The following is a 19,015-nucleotide window of genomic DNA, read 5'->3' on the forward strand; positions in this document are numbered from 1 at the left end:
GACAAAGTCAGCTTTTAGAAAATATTGGCAGAAGAGAAAGTTTTACCCCATATAATTTTTTTTAGATATTTTTTTTTCAAAACTAAATTATGGAGGGACTCTAGTTGAAAAATTTAAACAACTTCAGTGGTTAAAAATGCTGACATGTATAAATTCACAGTTAAATAAATCCAGGGAGTCAAAAGGCCTTCTCAAATAGTTTATTTCTTATTCTTGCAAACTGTCAACCTTTTGGTTTTAGTGCCATGCATTACCTACTGAGTAACATATGGGTGATGTGGCTTCACCTCTGTACCTTCTTCTCCCCAGTTGCTATATGCACACGCTCAGAGATGGAAGATTTTCTCCGAGAGGCTGCCTGCATGAAAGAGTTCGACCACCCCAATGTCATGAGGCTCCTTGGTGAGTTGGCATTTTTGCTGCTTGGCATGTCAAAAGTTGGCAATTTTGAATTGCAAAAGGTTGTGTTTTTTCTAATTTACACTTAATGATACATAGCCATTTAGGTTTTGAAATTTCTGTCTGCATCCAACTGAAAACGCTGGAGGCATTTGTTGCTCAATGCAGCTGTTTTTTTAGGACGATCCAGAAAACTCACAGAGAAATGTTAGCGATATACTGTGTATTCTGTGTAAGAGCCAAAGAAAACAAATCCTTTGTGTTGTAGTTATTGTGTGTTGTTTCTTCATAGATGTAGACACTTATTTAAATACACAGTCAAGACTTTGGGGATTAAAAGTAAAATGACGTTAATTTCTGAATAGACAGAACAGGCATGAAGTCTCTGTGCATACTAAGCTCTTTTTGTGTTTTGTTTTTTTTAATAGGTGTGTGTCTACAGACTGTGGAGAGTGAAGGATATCCCTCCCCTGTGGTCATTCTGCCGTATATGAAACATGGAGATCTGCACAGTTATCTGCTATACTCAAGGCTGGGAGACTGTCCTGTGGTTAGTCTGATTACAGCAAACAAATGCACAAAATCAGCAACAGACATGCACACTCACAGTCACCTATGCATATGCACACATACAGTCCCACACAGTTTAACAGCTTAATAAGTTCACATGTCTGTCAGCTAAATGGGTTCCAAAGTTCAACAGAGATTCAAAGATCTCTTAAACAAGTCTCCACCCATACTTTTTCCGGCAACACGTAGAGTCAGAGATTATGGAAACACAAGTCTTTATTTGAAGTGTTACGTATTAATACTTATTTTGGTTTTGGTTTTTTAAACTGACTTACGCAGTAAGTCCCTGAAGAGCGAAGTTGGGTAACACAAGCCTAATCAAAACAAGATCCATACACAGTATTGAAACACCCATGCACAGTTTCCAAGAACACAGTGGAGCTGAACTCTATTGTTTCCACATGAGGAGTATCTGGAGCAAAGGAGTGCTCCATTCAGACTTGAAACACGTTGGGCTCTGGTGCCCTCTATTGCACAGAAAGTACACATCAGCTTTGTTAGACAAAGAACAAAAACAAAACTTATTTCTCTCTGTATTATCCTGCAGTACCTCCCATCTCAAATGCTGGTTAAGTTCATGACCGATATTGCCAGGGGAATGGAATACCTCAGCAACAAGAACTTCATCCACAGAGACCTCGCTGCCCGCAACTGCATGTAAGCACAATCTCTGCTTCTGCATTTTGCTCTTTCACTTCCTGTGGGTGTTCTCGTTTGCTCTTTCTCTTTCCTTTTTTTTTATCCAACATACAATGGTTGGAGAAGATCTCGGTAAAGAAGTAAAGCAAGAACTACAGACTTTGCTTAATATTAAACATGACTATTAGATGTCAGTTTTAGGCATTAGTCTCTTTTTTGCTAGAATAAAAGACTAATGATGCAAGCAAGCCTTGCCATCCACACTTTTAAGCTTAAATTTCAAAACTTATATTCTAACTACTGATTTTACCTGCTGTTCTGATTTTATCTACTGTTTTTTTTAATCAATTTTAAATAATGCATTTTATTGTTTTTGTTTTTTAATGTCTCGGTAAAGCACTTTGAATCACCTTGTTGTTGAATTGTGCTATATAAATAAACTTGCCTTGCCAGTTTATGAGTGGTACAAAACAAATGTTTTGGATGTTAAACCTAAATAAGACTGTCGATATGTAGATACTGTTCAATATATATAGGACCAACACAAGTGTAATAACTCTAGCTCGTGTCTAAATGCCCTTTCGCAGGCTGAATGAGAATATGAATGTATGTGTGGCTGACTTTGGCCTCTCCAAGAAGATCTACAATGGAGACTACTACAGACAGGGCAGGATCTCCAAGATGCCTGTAAAATGGATCGCCATTGAAAGCTTAGCTGACCGCGTCTACACCACAAAGAGTGATGTGGTAAGTTCATCTTCTGTGTGTTTGTTACTGTGTGCCCTACAATACAGAGCAAAGGCTTTCAGTATTAGAGAGGCTTGGGAACAAAAATACCCCTTCTCAAACAGTTAACAATGTGTTTTGGGAATTAAAGCTGTATAGTCAAATTTTTTTAGAAGACCTGAAGTACTCAGAAACAAGTACTTTATACATTGCTTAAGCATACCAGCTGGTCATGAAGACAAAATTATTTACCAAAATATCTGTAAATGTCAGTATAAATATGCATAAATATGTCCTGACCAACATCTGTGAGTGATATCAACTTTAGCAGCTGGTAAGCTAATGACATATACAGTATTTTTAAGGGCCTAAGTGTCCATGCACATGTGCAGTTGTGTTTATACAGTGCAGCACTTAAAATGATCTGCATTCTTTAGTGCTTGTTCATAAAGCAGGATGTCCAAAAATCCAAGACAAACATGACTGTGATATTTTTCCATAGCCAGTGTTTGACCAGTGTAGACTCATGTTTCACTAATGTGTGACAAGGTGTGTAAAGTCTACAGGAATTCATGCTAAACCCTTCCTCGCCCTCTCTCTCTTTATTTCCCTGTACGCCTCTCCATCTTTCTCTTGCTCCCTCTTAGTGGTCATTTGGAGTCACCATGTGGGAAATCGCCACTCGGGGTCAGACGCCATACCCTGGGGTCGAAAATAGTGAGATTTATGATTATTTGAGACAAGGAAACCGTCTCAAGCAGCCTCCAGACTGTCTGGACAGCATGTGAGTATCCTTGATAAAAAACACTTTGCTGATAATGAAATCTTTTCCCTTTTCATTTCACTAGCTGGGCCCACGTCCTCATTTTAGGTTTGAGAGCGTTTTAGTAGGTAAAAGTGAATGTTTTGACATGAATTGAGCTGCGGTTTGGGGAAGGCCTCGAAGGGGCCTGGCAGATCCCCATGCACTACATAGAAATGAAGAAGTTAAAGAATTGAGAACAAGGAGGGAGGGAGGGTGGGGCACGTGAACGAGAATGAACAGCTTACAGAACTGGGGGAACCTATATAGATGACAACCGGAAGGAGCGTGTTTGGAGGCGTGGTCCCGCTCCAGAAATTCCGATACATAATCTCCAATAGAAGTACCCTGTTTCCATAACTCAACCAAGGCTACACGCTTAAAGACTTCTCCAGTCTTTCTGCTTTTACAGCAGTCACACTGACATTATACATAATTGCACAGAAAACTGAAGTGAGGAAAAAAGAGGATTTTAAACACGGAATGTATTAAAATATAAACCAAAATTTAACATGAGCCAAACGGACCTTTTAAGATCAAGTGGGAAATATAGAGCTTATTATTAGAAATTATCCGATATTTAAAAGTATTGTCCAGGAAAATAAATTACATAGAAATGCAGAACTGCTTATTTCTATAAAAACATTTGGTCACCATGGGATATTAAATGTCACTGTTCACTGTTATCATGCTAACAGTACATTCTCCACTAACATTCTTTTGTCTCCTCCAGCTATTCCCTGATGTTCTCCTGCTGGCTGCTGAGCCCAAAAGATCGTCCATCATTCGAGTCACTGCGCTGTGAGCTCGAAAAAGCCCTTGAGGATCTGCCAGACCCACAAGATCCAGATGAGATTCTATACGTGAACATGGACGAGTCCTCCATGGAGCTCGGAGCCGTTGGTGGTCGTGACCCCACTGGACGCTCATCCCCTCTCTGCTTGAAAGGCCTGGAGTCTGTGACCACAGTGGAGGTCCACCACCCCAACCGTTATGTCCTCTGTCCACAGCACGAAACCAACCGAACCCTTTCTGACTCCATGGAGAGCCTGGACATGCCAGTATCATCCTCCACAGCCACATTGCCTCTACAGTCATCATGCCACTCCACTCCCAATCGCACTCCAACTGTTGAGCTGCTCGAGGACAGGAATGGATCCAAGAAAATGCCCTGGCAGTGACAGACTCACTGCCTAAAAATGACAAGACTGGTCACTGCCAAAGTGTGCTATCCCAGTTCAAGTACAAAGAACATAATCCAGCCCGTCGCTGATTCCTTCTAACAGCAAGAAGAAACCTTATGTGGCTCTCTATATATAGTTTGCACAGACGTACTCATAAACAAGCAGCCAAATTCATTCCAAGGACGTGAAGGACTGATATTTTATTTTCAACCCCTTTCTTATAAGATGACGGGTTGAAAAAACGCCTTATAAGCCAACCTTGTCTTATGAAGTTTTATTACACTATCCAGAGCCAAGTGAGTGTAAAATTACATTTGCTGTAGCAGCTGGGTACACCCTTACCAATAAGAGGGTGAAGAGGTGTACATTACATGTTACAATGCCACACACACTGCAGCAGAATCAGTGAAATGAATTCCCTTTTGCTTTAGCCGTAACACACCATTTCTGTTTAACTACCTGAATGCAAAAGAGTAATTAAGCTAAAAAAAACAAAATAAATAAACCTCTTGGTAAAACCAGCTCAGACACTGCCAGACTAAACCCAAAAGCTTGAACTTTACAGTGAGTCAGCACTTGTATGGAGGACCTGTCACACCCAAGGAAACATTTTTTGAAGCAGAAAGTCCACTCATTCTTGGAACAAAGAACCAGCAGAGCCTGTTTTACACAAGGTGAATTATCTGATCAGAAAACTTGTTGTTTTTAAGGTTATGTTAATACCTACAGTAAGAAAGTTTATGAAGAGGTTCAGAATGCCTTGCTTGATTGCCTTAACTTGACCCTATTTTTCATTATCTTACAAATTGTCAAAAGTGTCAAAATATGAACTTCATGGAGGAGGTTGTGCATGATGCTCAACCTCCACCATGGAGTGCAACCAACAGTTGCACAGTGTTGGCTGCACTCCATCTAAGGATTTATTCCCAATATACATCTTTAAAAAAAATAAAAAATAAATTGCAAATAAAAGTAAAGGTACTTCATTAAAAAACATAGTAATAATACAGGATTTGCATCGGAGCCCGGTGTGCCGCTGTAACAAAGTCTTGTATCTTCCCCAGGGTTTTTACTGTTGGTTGTGCATCAAGTACACTGAGCGATTCATAGTGTGAACAAAGCAAGTCTTTCCTCACTGACAGTTGTTACATGTGCATGTCCTGATTCACGTATGTATATATCTTTGCTATAACTCAGGAATCTGAGGATTTTCTAGAGGGACAGACGTACTAGTCAAATCAGGAGGACAGAGATGATTCAAGGTACAGGTGGATGGATGTAGGAAACGAATCCATTATCCATGACAATTGATGGGATAAACTCTTTACCTTTACTTTTTTATGTCAAGCACAGTGTTATTACACTTTTTTTTAAATGCTGATTTTTGTATTTCTACAACTTGCACTAATGTTTTTGTATCTGTGTGTGTTTATAATGTGTGTATCCTTTTTGTTTGGGGTTTTTTGTTGTATTTCAGTTATTTCCTATTCTTAGTAGCAGAAAACAAACCTGAGAGAACATGACACATTTGCAGTATTTTCTGTTGATGGGAAGAGTCTGGGAGACTGGAAAACATCACTAACCTCGTCATGTGACATCATCCTGCCACTTGTTTGGCGCTGTACATAGCAGAATCCAAGAGAAAGACACAGCAGTATGCACTTATTTTTTATGTATTTGCAGTAGTTTATAATTTTGTCATTGGAATGGCCTTGACAATAATCTGGCACACATTTCAGGATGAGAAGAAATGTCAGTGAGGCGCTGTGTTTCTTAGTTGTATACATCAAAGGTACTTGTATATAAAATAGTATGTTATACTAGTAGCATTATGGAAATTTCTTGTTAAAAGTGTACATTTCTTGTAATAGCTTTGGTACTGTAGACTCAGTGGGAGTACCACATTGTTTCTGAACCACAAACAGTGGTGCTGAGGCTGAGGTACTGGTTTAAATTTCCATGTTCAGATGCTATACCACTTTGAATGCACATATGTCTCCTGTTTTATATCTGTGTCTTTGGAGTATTTTGGTCCAAAAATGAGCTTCCAACTGTATTCCAGCAAAAACTGAAACTCCATCTTACATTCAAAGCCTTAAATTTCATGATTTTACCAAGTGCCTTCACAGAGCCAGTATTTTGCATTACAGTGCATGTGTGTGTCGACTGCGATTTTTCCTGTTGTGTTTTTTTGAATTGGGAGAAAATTGTACTATAACTGCCTTATATTGACACTGTAATGAATTGTAAACAAATTTTTATACAGTATATACACTATTTTGCATAAGAAATAAATCAGTTAATTCATAAATGATTCATGATTTATTAATTCAGTTAACTGGTATAAACGATACAGCAGATACTGAGGTGACATTTGATCTTATTGAGATATCTGATCTCAAAGCAGGTAAGAAACTGAGATAAGCAACTCTGTGGATGAGATATTTTTTTTGAAATATGTTATTTAAAAAAATAACATTTTTTGAAAGATGCACAAAATTATTTATTTCTTTAATGGGTGGTATCAGAAGTGGATGTAGGAGATCTGCACATCGCCTTCTATCTCCAGCATGTCAATCTCATTGAAGGACTGCCAGCGATGGAAAAAGTCAAACAGGTGCTGCCCGTTCACAAACACCTTAAACCTCTGGTTCCCACAACGGATTGACATCTGAGGGACAGAGAGAAAACTTTTGAATGCTGACACACAAAGTTATCTAGAATTTGCCAAAATCACATTAAAATTTGCTTCTAAAATTCATCATAAGGACTTGATATTACGACTGCGTGACTGATGTTACTTACATCAAAGTACTGGCCCTCCATAAATGGATTCATGCTCATTTCTCTCTCCTCCTGGCCCCAGTTTCCTCCAATCATACTGTTTCTTACAACAATTCCTTCCCTGAATCTCGAATGGATGTGGAAAGCGACATCTCGAGATCTGCTCACCAAAAACTTGATCCTTAATCTGAAACACACATCCATGAGCGTTAAACATTCATGTTAGCACTTTAGTACTGCACTAGAGATTTCGGCAAGTAGTCTTAAAATCACACACTTGTGTGCTCCATAGGGAACCATGCCTCTGATGACGATGGTCCTCTTAGGGAACATCCTCAGTAAATGGACACACTGTGGCTGTAAATGTTAGTCACCCATCTGACAAATGTTTTTGTGTCATAACATTTTATTTTTTAAATACATTAATGTTGCATTTGGTCATTTCAAAACCCGAATTTGGAAAATAAGAATTTTTTTTTCTTAGTTATTTGTATCTGTTTTGTGTCAGTGTATCACCGAACCTCTGCTTACCTTTGATTGGTGAAATGATGGCCTTGCCCCTCCATGATGTTCCTGACATCATGCGGTGACTGCTGAAATTAAGTTTCAATGTTTCTTCTTCAGACCTAGCGTTCTACACTGCATATGGATATTTATGTAGAGAGCAGCAGTTTCCCCTTCTTATTCAGGGTTTTTCTTATAATGAACATATGAGCAAAGACTGTACCACGTTTTGTAGGTTTCATAGCGATGGTCTTTGTAGGACATCTACTATTCAGGAGAGCAGTCGTCCTGAATTTCTTCCATCTGTAAAAAGGTTGTTGTTGGGCATTATTCATACCCATCAATATTTCTTGAGCACAACTTTTTTGTAAGCTGACTTTGTATGCCTTTATTTATATGGATGAGCACGCATTCAACACATGCTCATCTTCTTAAACGATGTAATTACTGCAGAGTAATTACTGCATGTATATATTGCACTATTATTTTAAATAAGTAAAACAGAAGTTTTGCCAACTCTAAAGATTTCACAAACTTTTTCTTTGTGCCACTCTGACTACTGAGGCAACAGTATATGTGTGTGACTGTAGTAGCAGCTATCTAGTGTCTAGTGTGAGAATACCACAAGTCGCCCTTTTTAACGCAATTTAGTATCGGTATACAGAACTGTTTTCCTAACAGAGCCACTGTTATAATTAAGTGAAGGTGCTCCCAACTATTTTGAACCTTTGGCTTCTAAAATATGTGGTTCAATTGCGTGCTGCGTGCAGCTAGACCGATATTAAAACAACAACAAAACAACAATTTCAACCATCAACTCAAATATTTGGTTCTAATTGAACAGAAATTTCTATGAACTTGCAAGAACTGTGTAGGACATGAATCAGTGTGTGTCAGATCCTGAATTTGAAATTTCCACTGAAATCACGGGTAAGAGGCAAGTGGAACCAAGCTGACTTCTGCTAAATGGGTCAAACTGGGCAGAAAGTACACAAACACATAACATCCTTATAGAATATGATGTAACACTATAGATCAACTTACCTCAGAATATATAAAGCATATAAACAATTACAGCAATATGATGCAACAAACACAGCAGTGCTACTAATCCAAAATACTCAAAGCTTCATAGAACTGAAACAAACATTTATTTTTAGGCCTTCGTCGTGTCGCTGTGACGTAATCGGCCTTAAAATGGCCTTTAAGGCTGCAGGCCCTGAATTGGGATACAGCCTCTGAATCGCTGCATCTTGTAGCTGTGTCGTCTTAAATTGGTCATGTGATTTTGACGCGCCGGCGCGTCCGGCGACCCCAGAGGTTTAACTTAATATTTAAGTGTCTCTTGGTTTTAGACTAGTTGTTTAGTCTAATTTGATGTTTTAAACCAGAAAAGGAAGAAGAGGGCTTAGAATTACAGGTAAGAACTGCTCAGTGGTATGTGATAAACTGTAAATGTAAAGCTTACAGGTCAGTCCTCATGTTTTTAAATCAGATTTTGAGTCTGTACATGGCACATTATGCTTTTGCATGTTGTGAAATGTGCTGCAAAACAAACTGAGGTAAACTAACTGGTTTACTGTGGTGGATTTAAAGTGCGTGTGATTGGTGCGCAGTGGCTGTGGTGCTCACGGTCAGAGTTCAGTCACAAAGAAGGTAACAGAGATGAATTTAAAGTTAAGGTGATGGTGCTTAGATTCATTCACAGACTGAAACCTTCACACCAACTTTATCCTGTGTCTCTTAGTTTTAGACTAGTTGTTTAGTCTATTTTGATGTTTTTAAACCATATAGTCAAGGAAAACAACTAAAGGGCACTTTGTGGATCAGTGAAGACAGACATACGGTACAGGGACGCAAAACGAACCTCTGTGCTCTGCTCTGTTTACTTTATTTCTGGGTTATGAATATTATGTAAAGGTAAATGTTGGTTACTCCAAAGCATATACAGTTAACACTGTGTATAAATGTTTTAACACCTAATTTTAGTGCAGTGTATTTCATGTAAGTTTGAACTTGACATTTTGTTTTCTGTTGTGGGTTGTTATAGCCTTCTACTCCAGTCGCTTCTGAAAGGGCCTGTTGGCTCAGTCAGCTGAACTGAAGCCTGCTCGTGCTTCAATGTGGAGATCTGGTCTGTTAATAGTGTTGGTGAACTGAACCCTGGCGATTAAACTAGCCCTGGGGATAGGAATCAAAGCTGGTGATAACAACTGTGTATAGATGGTCTTTTGTAAGTTTTAGCCGCATTCTTCCCGTTAGCTCGAAGCTAACGGGAGGTCGAGACCTACTACAGCCGGGTGGAACACCGCTTTCCCGGCACATCGTGCCTCGACCTCCCGGTTGGCTTCGAGCCGGCGTCCGAAGAATGAGGCTAAAAGTTTTGCGAGATCCCGAGTTTGTTTTGCGAGATCTCGCAAAAGTCCGTCTTAATTTTTTTTTCTCCCATGTTCCCTGCGGGGCTCCGTAGATTAGTGTACCATAAGAGCAATTTAGTATGTTTTCAGAGGGGGGGTGTTTACCTGCAATGGGTGCTCTTTTTCGCTTCCGTTGCATACGCCTTGCGTGCCGGTCCGAGTCTGACACAGGTTTGTCGTCGTGCCCCATGTGCAGTGTTGGTGCCCAGTCTGGATTTGTTACATCCATTTCATATGCTGGGTTGCCTGCAATAATGCCAAATCAAAAGCTACTCAGTCGACATGACGTGGTTCTGCAGCATCACACATTAGCTTGTTTTATCTCGTTATCTATGAAAAAACCCACTAAAAGCCTTTTAGTTTGGTCCCTTTACAGCATCCTGCCATGCGATTCCATTTGTTCCTGACCACCGAGAACACTCACGTTAACTTTTATCGAGTGGAAAAAAAGTTAGCGTGTTTATATTATGCTAACATAGTTGTGTCGCTAGCGGTCACGTAGCACATCATTATATACCAGCTAGCCCAACTTCAGTAACCCTACAAACATCACTGCTGTTTAGTTTTCTGTCTTCATTTATGTTGGAAGTGATAAGAAAGCTGTACGTTTTAATTTGTTTCCAAAACCCCGCAGTCAGGACATGCTATATTGTATTTAGATAGAAGCTAGCGAGCTAACTTGCTGCTAACTTCTAACTCCGTTAAATGTCATAAATTCCATTTTCATGGATGCCTGGATGTTAAACTCAGTTGTTACACCTGGTAGAGCAGAACGCTGATAATTTTATTAAAGATGAAAGACTTAAGACAGTGTTTTAACTCTCAGTAATGCCACAGTGATCATTTGATATATGGACCTGCAGCAGAGTTTAGGCCCAGACACGGCTAGTGACATCAGACTGAACAATCGGATAGCTGAAGCTGTATCCTTTGTCTGGCCTACTGTGATGGCGGCGGGGGCCGTGGCCCGCCTCCTGTAACATCACGCTCCAAAGCCCTGTGATGTTTCTGTGTTCTGTGATGTTGTCCCAAGGAAAGACCTTTAAATGCGATATATAGCCTAAACGTTTTCGTTTATGACTAGTTTACTGTGTTATGACTGAGAACAGGGGGGAAGTCGCGCAAGAGAAATGTCGACCAAAACAAACGCAAGTAAGCCCAAAGACAGCGCTGAAGTTATAAAAAACATCCACAAGCAGGCGCTTGAGTATATATTCAAGGCACTGAAGATCGACGAGGACGACACAGGTGAGAAGAAGGAGGCTGTGCAGTGGTACAAGAAAGGGATTTCTGAGCTTGAAAGGGGTATTGCAATAGAGCTCACTGGGCAAGCTGGAGAGCAGTATGACCGAGCAGAGAGACTTCAGGATAAAATGGTCACCAAACTCACCATGGCAAAAGACAAGCTTACCCTTTTAGAGACGACACTAGCCTCTAAAAGGAGAAATGACCCCCAAGGGACATCACATCATGCTCCTTCACAGCCAAAGTCAGTTCCTAAAAGTCAACCCGCAGGTGTTTCCACCACCATCAGACCCTCCACTTCTGTAAGACCTCCATTAGGAATAACTGATGCAAAGAAAACCGCTCGGGTGGGAAAAACTCAGAATGGAAGACCGGCAGCTGTGAAACAGCCCCCGAAGAGGGATATGAAAAAGAATGTGGACAGTAAACTGGCCAGCTTAATTATGAATGAAATTGTATACAGTGGAGCGACTGTGTCATTTGATGACATCGCAGGGCAGGATCTGGCAAAGCAAGCACTTCAAGAAATTGTCATCCTTCCTGCCTTAAGACCTGATCTCTTTACTGGTCTGAGAGCTCCTGCACGTGGCTTGCTTTTATTTGGCCCACCAGGAAATGGGAAGACCATGCTCGCCAAAGCAGTTGCTGCAGAGTCTAATGCAACATTCTTCAACATCAGTGCTGCTAGTTTGACCTCCAAATATGTGGGAGAAGGCGAGAAGCTCGTACGAGCACTCTTTGCAGTTGCGAGAGAGTTACAGCCCTCAGTAATCTTCATCGATGAAGTGGACGGCTTGCTCTGTGAAAGGAGGGAGGGGGAGCACGACGCCTCTCGCCGTTTAAAAACTGAGTTCCTCATTGAGTTTGACGGGTTGCAGTCAGGAAGGGATGACAGGGTACTTGTAATGGGAGCAACTAACAGGCCCCAGGAGCTCGATGAAGCAATATTAAGGCACTTTGCAAAAAGAGTATATGTGACCTTTAGACAAGATTTACGCTGCTGAAAAATCTTTTGGGAACGCACGGGAGTCCACTGAGCCAAAACGAACTGTCCTGTCTTGCAAAAGTGACTGCAGGATATTCAGGGAGCGATTTGACAGCATTAGCCAAAGATGCTGCACTTGGCCCAATAAGAGAGTTGGGACCTGTTGTGTCCACACATACTATTACATTTGTTCTGTAGATGCATTTACCAGAAGCGCTAGAGGGCGCTAGTGAGTATGTTGTTCTGGTTGTGGTTTTGAAGAAGAAAAAAGAAAAATAAAGAAAGGAGTCATCTCCGGTAATCCTCTGTTCCTACCTGCATGTGTGTGTAATGCCTGCGAACTAACACCACACAACAAGTGGCGACGAGAGTAGTGGTGATTAAGTTATGGCTCTGCTCTCTTTGCAACCCCCGGCTGTGTTCCTGGATTGCCCGGGCGAACCGAAAATTCCATTTGCTGCGTGGAAAAAGTTGTTCGATAACTACTTGCTGGCGATCGGGGGTAATGACTTTGCTACAGAGAGGAAGAGGGCCCTGCTCATTCACTGCTTGGGAATGGAGGGACAACGAATCTACAGCGCCTTATCACTCGCTACGGATGATTACGAGGGATCCGTAAAGGCTTTGGAAACGTACTTTCATCCTAAAGTCAATGTTGTCGCCGAGAGATACCATTTCAGGCAACGAGCCCAAGCTGTCGGTGAGTCTACAGATCACTACGTTGCAGCACTGCGTGAGCTCGTGAAACAATGTAAGTTCGGGGCTATGGAGAATGAAATGTTGCGGGATCAACTTGTAGAGAAGACAAATAATGCTCGTATACGTGAAAGACTGCTAACGGAGGAGGATTTGACGCTCGATCGAGCTTTGGAAATTGCTAGGTGTACAGAGGCTGCAATAGCTGATGCAAAGGCCATTGCTGTTGGTGAAACGAAGCCTGTTGCCGCTGTTCAAGTACAAAAGAAGATGCGCAAGCCAAAATACAAAGCAGCTAAAAAGACGGATACAGCTCCGACGTGCTACCGTTGTGGTTCAGCTGATCACAAAACCAATGATAAATCCTGCCCCGCAAAAGACTGCAAATGTAATACGTGTGGGAAAATCGGACATTTTTCGAGAGTGTGTAAATCTTCTCATAAGCTTGTTAATGAAGTGACTGTTCCTGAAATGTGTGTTTTAACTGTTGACAATTGTGTCAGTGGTGATCCGGCTAAATTGATGTGCACTGTTGCTGTCACTGTACCAAATACTGCGCAGGCATGTACTGTTAAGCTACTAGTAGACACAGGGTCTGGTGTTTCCATACTGCCTGAACATGTTTACAGCACAAATTTTGGCTCAGTTAAGTAATCCAGCTGTTCAGCTTATTACATATTCAAAAGAGAAACTGGATGTATTAGGGTGTCTTAGAGCTGACATTACTTACAATGGCAAGTGTGCCTCCACTGATCTCTACATTGTGAGAACAGGAACACCCATACTGGGAATGGACTTGGTGACTGCCCTCCAGCTACACATAAAAGGGGGACAATTAGTTCTTGACAGTCCCAAGGTCTGTGCTACACTTCAGCAAACCTCTGCTCTGCCCACTCAATGTAAACAGGAATGTGAGTCTCCAGTTGCATTCGGATGTGCAAAGGATTTTGTACATAAAGTGAAGGTGCAACCTGAAGTGAAGCCAATACAGCAGAAACTTCGACGCTTACCCCTGTCAGTCCGTGATGCTGTTTCCGCTAGGGCTGCTCGATTATGGCAAAAATGATAATCACGATTATTTTCACTGAAATTGAGATCACGATTATTTGACGATATTTATTTAACCCTTTAAGACCTACTATAGAACCAAGTCCACCAGAGCTTATATTATTTTTTTACATGCTGTAGTGCCATTTGTGGGAGCATTTCAAGTTGCTATACATCAATACAACTGTTATAGCCCATATTTTAATAATATGTATGCATTAAGTCCATAGTAATTACATAAATTGCAAAAAAGTGCAATAAACTACAAAAAAAATTGAAAATCACTTTTGTTTTGTTTACATATATTTCTACTTGGAGAAATTTAAGAGGTTTATCCCTCAAAACTTTAAATACAATAAAGTTGCAAAAAATAGTTTACAACAACAGGAAATTTATTTTGAGTGTCTTCATAGTTTTATTTTGGAGATACAGCAATTTTTATATACTGCAGGAAAAACAAAAAACAATCCTATGATGCAAATTTGCAAAGAAAACAGCATGTGCATCATTTCACTGTGGGAAGTGTTACGAACAGCTGATAGGAACGGCAAAACGTGTTTCTGGAATATTATGTTTTTGTTCCTGCAAGCGCTTTTTATGCAATTTTTGCAAAGCTATATGTGGAACGAAACCGTGACCGAGGACAAGCTGATGGCATCAGATGTAAGTACAACTCCTCCGGTTTCATATGCAAAACAAATTATTGCGCTAGCTTACACGGTTCAGGTTCTACAGGGATTTAACAATAGTTACGCAAAACGGAGCATGCAGCTCTGACCGGCTTTAAAGGGTTAACAATGACTTTAAAAAAATAATATAAAATAGTGTGCAACACCACTGAAGTTTTTTTTTTTAAACTCTCTTTTCAACCAACAGCAGTCACTCTCCTCTCCAAATAACTTCTGCTTAGCTTTCCGAGCTTCCCTCGGGTCCTCTTAATCAGCGGTCTCCAACCTTTTTTGCGCACGGACCGGTTTATGCCCGACAATATTTTCACGGACCGGCCTTTAAGGTGTCGCGGATAAATGAGGGAGGGGCTAATAATCGGCTCAGTCATTTTTAATGATCGTTGAAAGCCCAGATCGTAATCGTGATTAAAATTCGATTAATTGAGCAGCCCTAGTTTCCGCAGAACTCAAGAACCTTGAGGAACATGGCATCATAGAGAAAATCGATGCATCTGAATGGGTCTCCCCGATTGTAGTCACTAGAAGGAAGACTGGTGGCATACGCATGTGCGTTGATTTGAGAGAACCTAACAAAGCGGTGGTCGCTGACAGTCATCCCTTGCCACTGATAGAGGACATACTGTCTGAGCTGCGTGGGGCTGTCATGTTCTCCACCCTGGATCTTAAATCCGCCTACCATCAGCTGAAACTACATGAAGAGAGTAGAGGGCTCACTGCTTTCATTACACATGAAGGACTGTACCAGTACTGCAGAGTTCCCTATGGGTTGAGTTCAGCACCTGCAGCCTTCCAAAAGATGATGACACAAATCCTACGCGGCCAGAAAGGGGTGCAATGCTACCTTGATGATGTCATCATATACGGAATGTCAGAAGCTGAACATGAGGCCAACTTGCGTGCTGTGTTACACAGAATCAACAATGCAGGACTGAAACTCAATGTTGACAAATGTCAACTCCGTCAAACTACTCTGAGCTTTTTGGGTCAAAAGATTGGTCCAGAAGGTCTGCTGCCAGATGACTCTCATGTCACTGCCATCCTGCATGCTCCGCCCCCTACTGATCCTGCAACCCTGCGCTCAATTCTTGGCTTGAGTGCATGGTACAGCAAGTTTGTGCCAATTACGCGACTGTTGTTGAACCTATGAGAGCTCTTCTGCGTAAGGACTGTTCATTCCACTGGAACGAAGCAGCTCAAGCAGTGTTTGATCAAGTCAAGCGGTTAATCGTGCACAGCCCTGCCCTGGTGATGTTCGACCCCAGTAAGCCAACCATAGTCTCAACAGATGCCTCAGACTACGGTGTAGGTGCTGTTTTGACTCAACTTGACAGTAATGATGCAGAACATACTGTTGCATTTGCATCTCGCAGCTTGTCTGATGCAGAGAGGAAATACTCAATCGTTGAGAAGGAAGCTCTAGCTTGCGTCTTGGCTGCTGAAAAATGGCGCACATGGCTCTGGGGCAGAAAATTCCTCCTACGAACAGATCACCAAGCACTTACAACACTGCTGACTACTAAGGGCAATAACAGAGCTGGTCTACGCATAGCCAGATGGTCAGCTCGCCTGTTGGAGTTTGACTATGAAGTGGAATATAGAACTGGGTCATTGAACCATGTTGCTGATTGTCTTTCTAGGCTCCCACTTTCCGAGACAGACATGGCATGTGCAGAGGATGTGGAGTCAGTTGCAGCCATCCTCACTGATCTGAGTGCTGTGTCTGAGGATGATTTCCAGTCAGAGTGCAAAGCCTGTCCAGTGTTCACAAAGCTCCGTGTGCAGATACAGAAAGGCTGGCCTGCAAGGAAGACGTCACTGGAACCTGACTTACAGCCGTACTTCCCAATCTGCCATGAACTCGCGGTCTTGAACGAGTGCATTGTCAGAGGTACACATCGCTTGCTAGTGCCTGAGTCGTTGCAGAAAAAACTCACTGATATAGCTCATGAAACTCACCAAGGCATTGTACGTACCAAACAACGCCTGAGGGAATTGTACTGGTGGCCCAAAATGGATTGTCACATAGAGACACTGATAAAGAACTGTGCAACGTGCAGACAGAATGACAAGTCCACTGTCACCCATGATGCTCCACTCCAACCCATTCCTTTACCAGCTGCTGCTTGGGAAAAGGTGTCTGTGGACATCATAGGCCCTTTTGAAATAGCCCCTTCTGACTGTAGATTTGCCATCACATTGGTAGACTACTTTAGTAAGTGGCCTGAAGTAGCTTTTGCTCCCCGAGCTGATGCGGCTACTATCATTCAATTCCTTTCGGTAGTTTTCTCTCGTGAAGGGAATCCAAAGACACTGATAAGTGACAATGGCTCTCAATTTCTCTCTGCTGAGTTCGCTGACTTCCTGAAAAGCAGGGGAATCCAACACCTGAGATCCTCAGTGTATTACCCAAGAGCTAATGGGGAAGTTGAGAGATTCAATAGATGCGTTAAAGACTGCCTACAGACTGCCTCGATTCAAGGACAACCCTGGAAATCATTCCTGAGAACTTACCTGATGGACTACAGAGCAACCCCTCATTCAACAACTGGAGTTTCCCCTTCAGAACTGCTCCATGGACGACGAATGAGAACAAAGTTACAGGTAATGGATATGCCTGTTCCTCAGACAGAGAGGCATACCATGTGCGAAAGAGTTAAGAATAAGCAAATGAAAATGAAAGAATACACTGATGCTCGCAGACACGCCAAACCATCCAACTTTCAGCCTGGTGACAAGGTACGGGTTAGGAAGCCGTGGAAGGTAAAGAAAGGCGAGTTAAAGTTTTCCAAACCAAGGACTGTCATGACAAGGAAAGGACCAAACACTTATTTGCTGGATGATGGACGGACCTGGAACGCCTCACACTTATCGGCTCTGTCAGAGCTGAACGCAGGTACTGATTCTGACACAACAATGGACTGTCATAAACCAGGAACTGATCTAGCATCTAACTCTGAGTCTGATAGTAGGCTTAGGCCCACCAGGATGAGGAACCCACCTTGCTGGACCCAAGACTTTGTCATGGGAAAGTGAATGTTACTGAGTAATGTGAAATATGTTAAACGTGTATTAGGTGACATACATCAGAGTGATGAAGTCAGGTTCACATAAGAAATCCTTGTTCAAAGGGGGAGATGTTGTGTCCACGCATACTATTGCATTTGTTCTGTAGATGCATTTACCAGAAGCGCTAGAGAGCGCTAGTGAGTATGTTGTTCTGGTTGTGAAGAAGAAAAAAGAAAAATAAAGAAAGGAGTCATCTCCGGTAATCCTCTGTTCCTACCTGCATGTGTGTTGTTGGGATTCAGAGATTCTTTTATTGCTACCATATAATTTGCCTTATGAAGAATGTATTAATAACATGTTTCACAGTATCATTTATCAGTAATATTTCCTACAGGGTTTATATTGCATTGAATATGTCTGTCTTCACATTGACCTTTCTATTTTTATAGGTTGAGTTCATTTTATACAGAATGCATAAATGTGCTTGGTTAGAGTTGATGTTCCATTCTAGAAGGTTTTAAGCTTCACTGGTGAGAGTGTCCAGATGATACATGCTGAGGGGAGATGAGAACATAGCAGGTTAATTGCATGCACGCTTACGATACACATATTAATCTAGTAGCAGGTCTGAGCAAAGGCCTAAGCGTCTTCTGCTTCAGTTTGAGACTGGCTGCAAAGTACTCTACTTAGTGATTAATGACGAGGGTCCATTATTAGCTCTCAGAGATGCTAAGACCTGAAGTTATTACCTTAAAAGGCAAGTAATGTAGAAAGGAGAAGTTATATGTCGGTGTAAGGTTATATGTACGTGATGTACCCTTGTCTGCATGGGTTGAACTTTTGCCCATCTGTCACCATGTATTTTTGAACTGTATTGACGTAGGTGTGATATTTTATCCTATAAAACCAGAACCCAATGTATTCTTGTCAGAGCAACACATTCCGTATGCTGATGGTTGGTTGTTCTCCTGTGATAATAAAACTCATCGTTTGATTGCACTTTTCCGGAGGCTCCGTAGTTTGTTGTCTGGTCTAAAGTTGATCGATCTCGCAGCATTTGGTGGAGGATGCGGGCAACTGAAGATCAGTAGAACGAGGTTCAGGTGTTTGATGTCGGCGGATGTTGAGGCCGGATTTAGTGGTCAGACGGGCAGACGTCTCGGGTGATTTCTTGACTACTGTGGGCCCACAGAATAAAAAGGTAAGGCACAAACCTCTTAAACAGAAATTGTGCTGTATTGGATTATAATTCTAAAACAAGTAGTCAAGTGGTCATCCGTTGATCTCTGTTTTGAGTTTTGTTTAAAATAGAAATCTTTATT

At 41.5% G+C, this 19,015-nt stretch overlaps 4 protein-coding genes across 7 annotated transcripts in view; 3 read left to right on the forward strand and 1 right to left on the reverse strand.

Annotated features, from left to right (window-relative positions):
• The window catches only part of axl (AXL receptor tyrosine kinase), a 25,322-nt gene extending 18,691 nt beyond the window's left edge, over nucleotides 1–6,631 (forward strand). For both annotated transcript variants that reach the window (XM_082503920.1, XM_082503919.1), the window contains exons 15-20: nucleotides 310–402; nucleotides 828–949; nucleotides 1,517–1,626; nucleotides 2,196–2,355; nucleotides 2,982–3,118; nucleotides 3,870–6,631. In XM_082503920.1, coding sequence (XP_082360046.1) covers nucleotides 310–402; nucleotides 828–949; nucleotides 1,517–1,626; nucleotides 2,196–2,355; nucleotides 2,982–3,118; nucleotides 3,870–4,317 — 1,070 coding nt within the window. In that variant the 3' untranslated portion in view covers nucleotides 4,318–6,631. The remainder of the gene's footprint in view (nucleotides 1–309; nucleotides 403–827; nucleotides 950–1,516; nucleotides 1,627–2,195; nucleotides 2,356–2,981; nucleotides 3,119–3,869) is intronic.
• The window catches only part of LOC309721107 (uncharacterized protein), a gene marked incomplete at its 3' end in the record, with an annotated part of 85,611 nt that overhangs the window by 53,827 nt on the left and 12,769 nt on the right, over nucleotides 1–19,015 (forward strand). The gene's annotated exons all lie outside the window — the stretch shown is intronic.
• The window catches only part of LOC309688310 (galectin-4-like), a 15,039-nt gene continuing 1,272 nt past the window's right edge, over nucleotides 5,249–19,015 (reverse strand). Inside the window, exons 2-4 of one of the 3 annotated variants that reach the window (XR_014271040.1) lie at nucleotides 10,131–10,271; nucleotides 7,126–7,291; nucleotides 5,249–6,991 (exon numbers count right to left, since the gene is read on the reverse strand). Coding sequence is in view for 2 of the 3 variants with exons in the window: in XM_082503942.1 (XP_082360068.1) it covers nucleotides 6,845–6,991; nucleotides 7,126–7,291; nucleotides 7,382–7,404 (336 nt within the window). In the remaining variant the exon portion in view is untranslated. Of the gene's footprint in view, nucleotides 6,992–7,125; nucleotides 7,292–7,381; nucleotides 7,434–10,130; nucleotides 10,272–19,015 lie in introns of those variants that run through there. The other 2 variants (XM_082503942.1, XM_082503943.1) reach the window with 2 other exon arrangements.
• On the forward strand, nucleotides 11,082–12,311 carry LOC309688304 (spastin-like). The gene has a single exon (XM_082503931.1). The coding sequence runs from the start codon at nucleotides 11,156–11,158 to the stop codon at nucleotides 12,272–12,274; it is 1,119 nt and encodes a 372-aa protein (XP_082360057.1). The 5' UTR covers nucleotides 11,082–11,155; the 3' UTR covers nucleotides 12,275–12,311.

Source organism: Aulonocara stuartgranti, assembly GCF_965226115.1.
Source record: "Aulonocara stuartgranti genome assembly, chromosome: 14".
Taxonomy (NCBI): Eukaryota; Metazoa; Chordata; class Actinopteri; order Cichliformes; family Cichlidae; genus Aulonocara; species Aulonocara stuartgranti.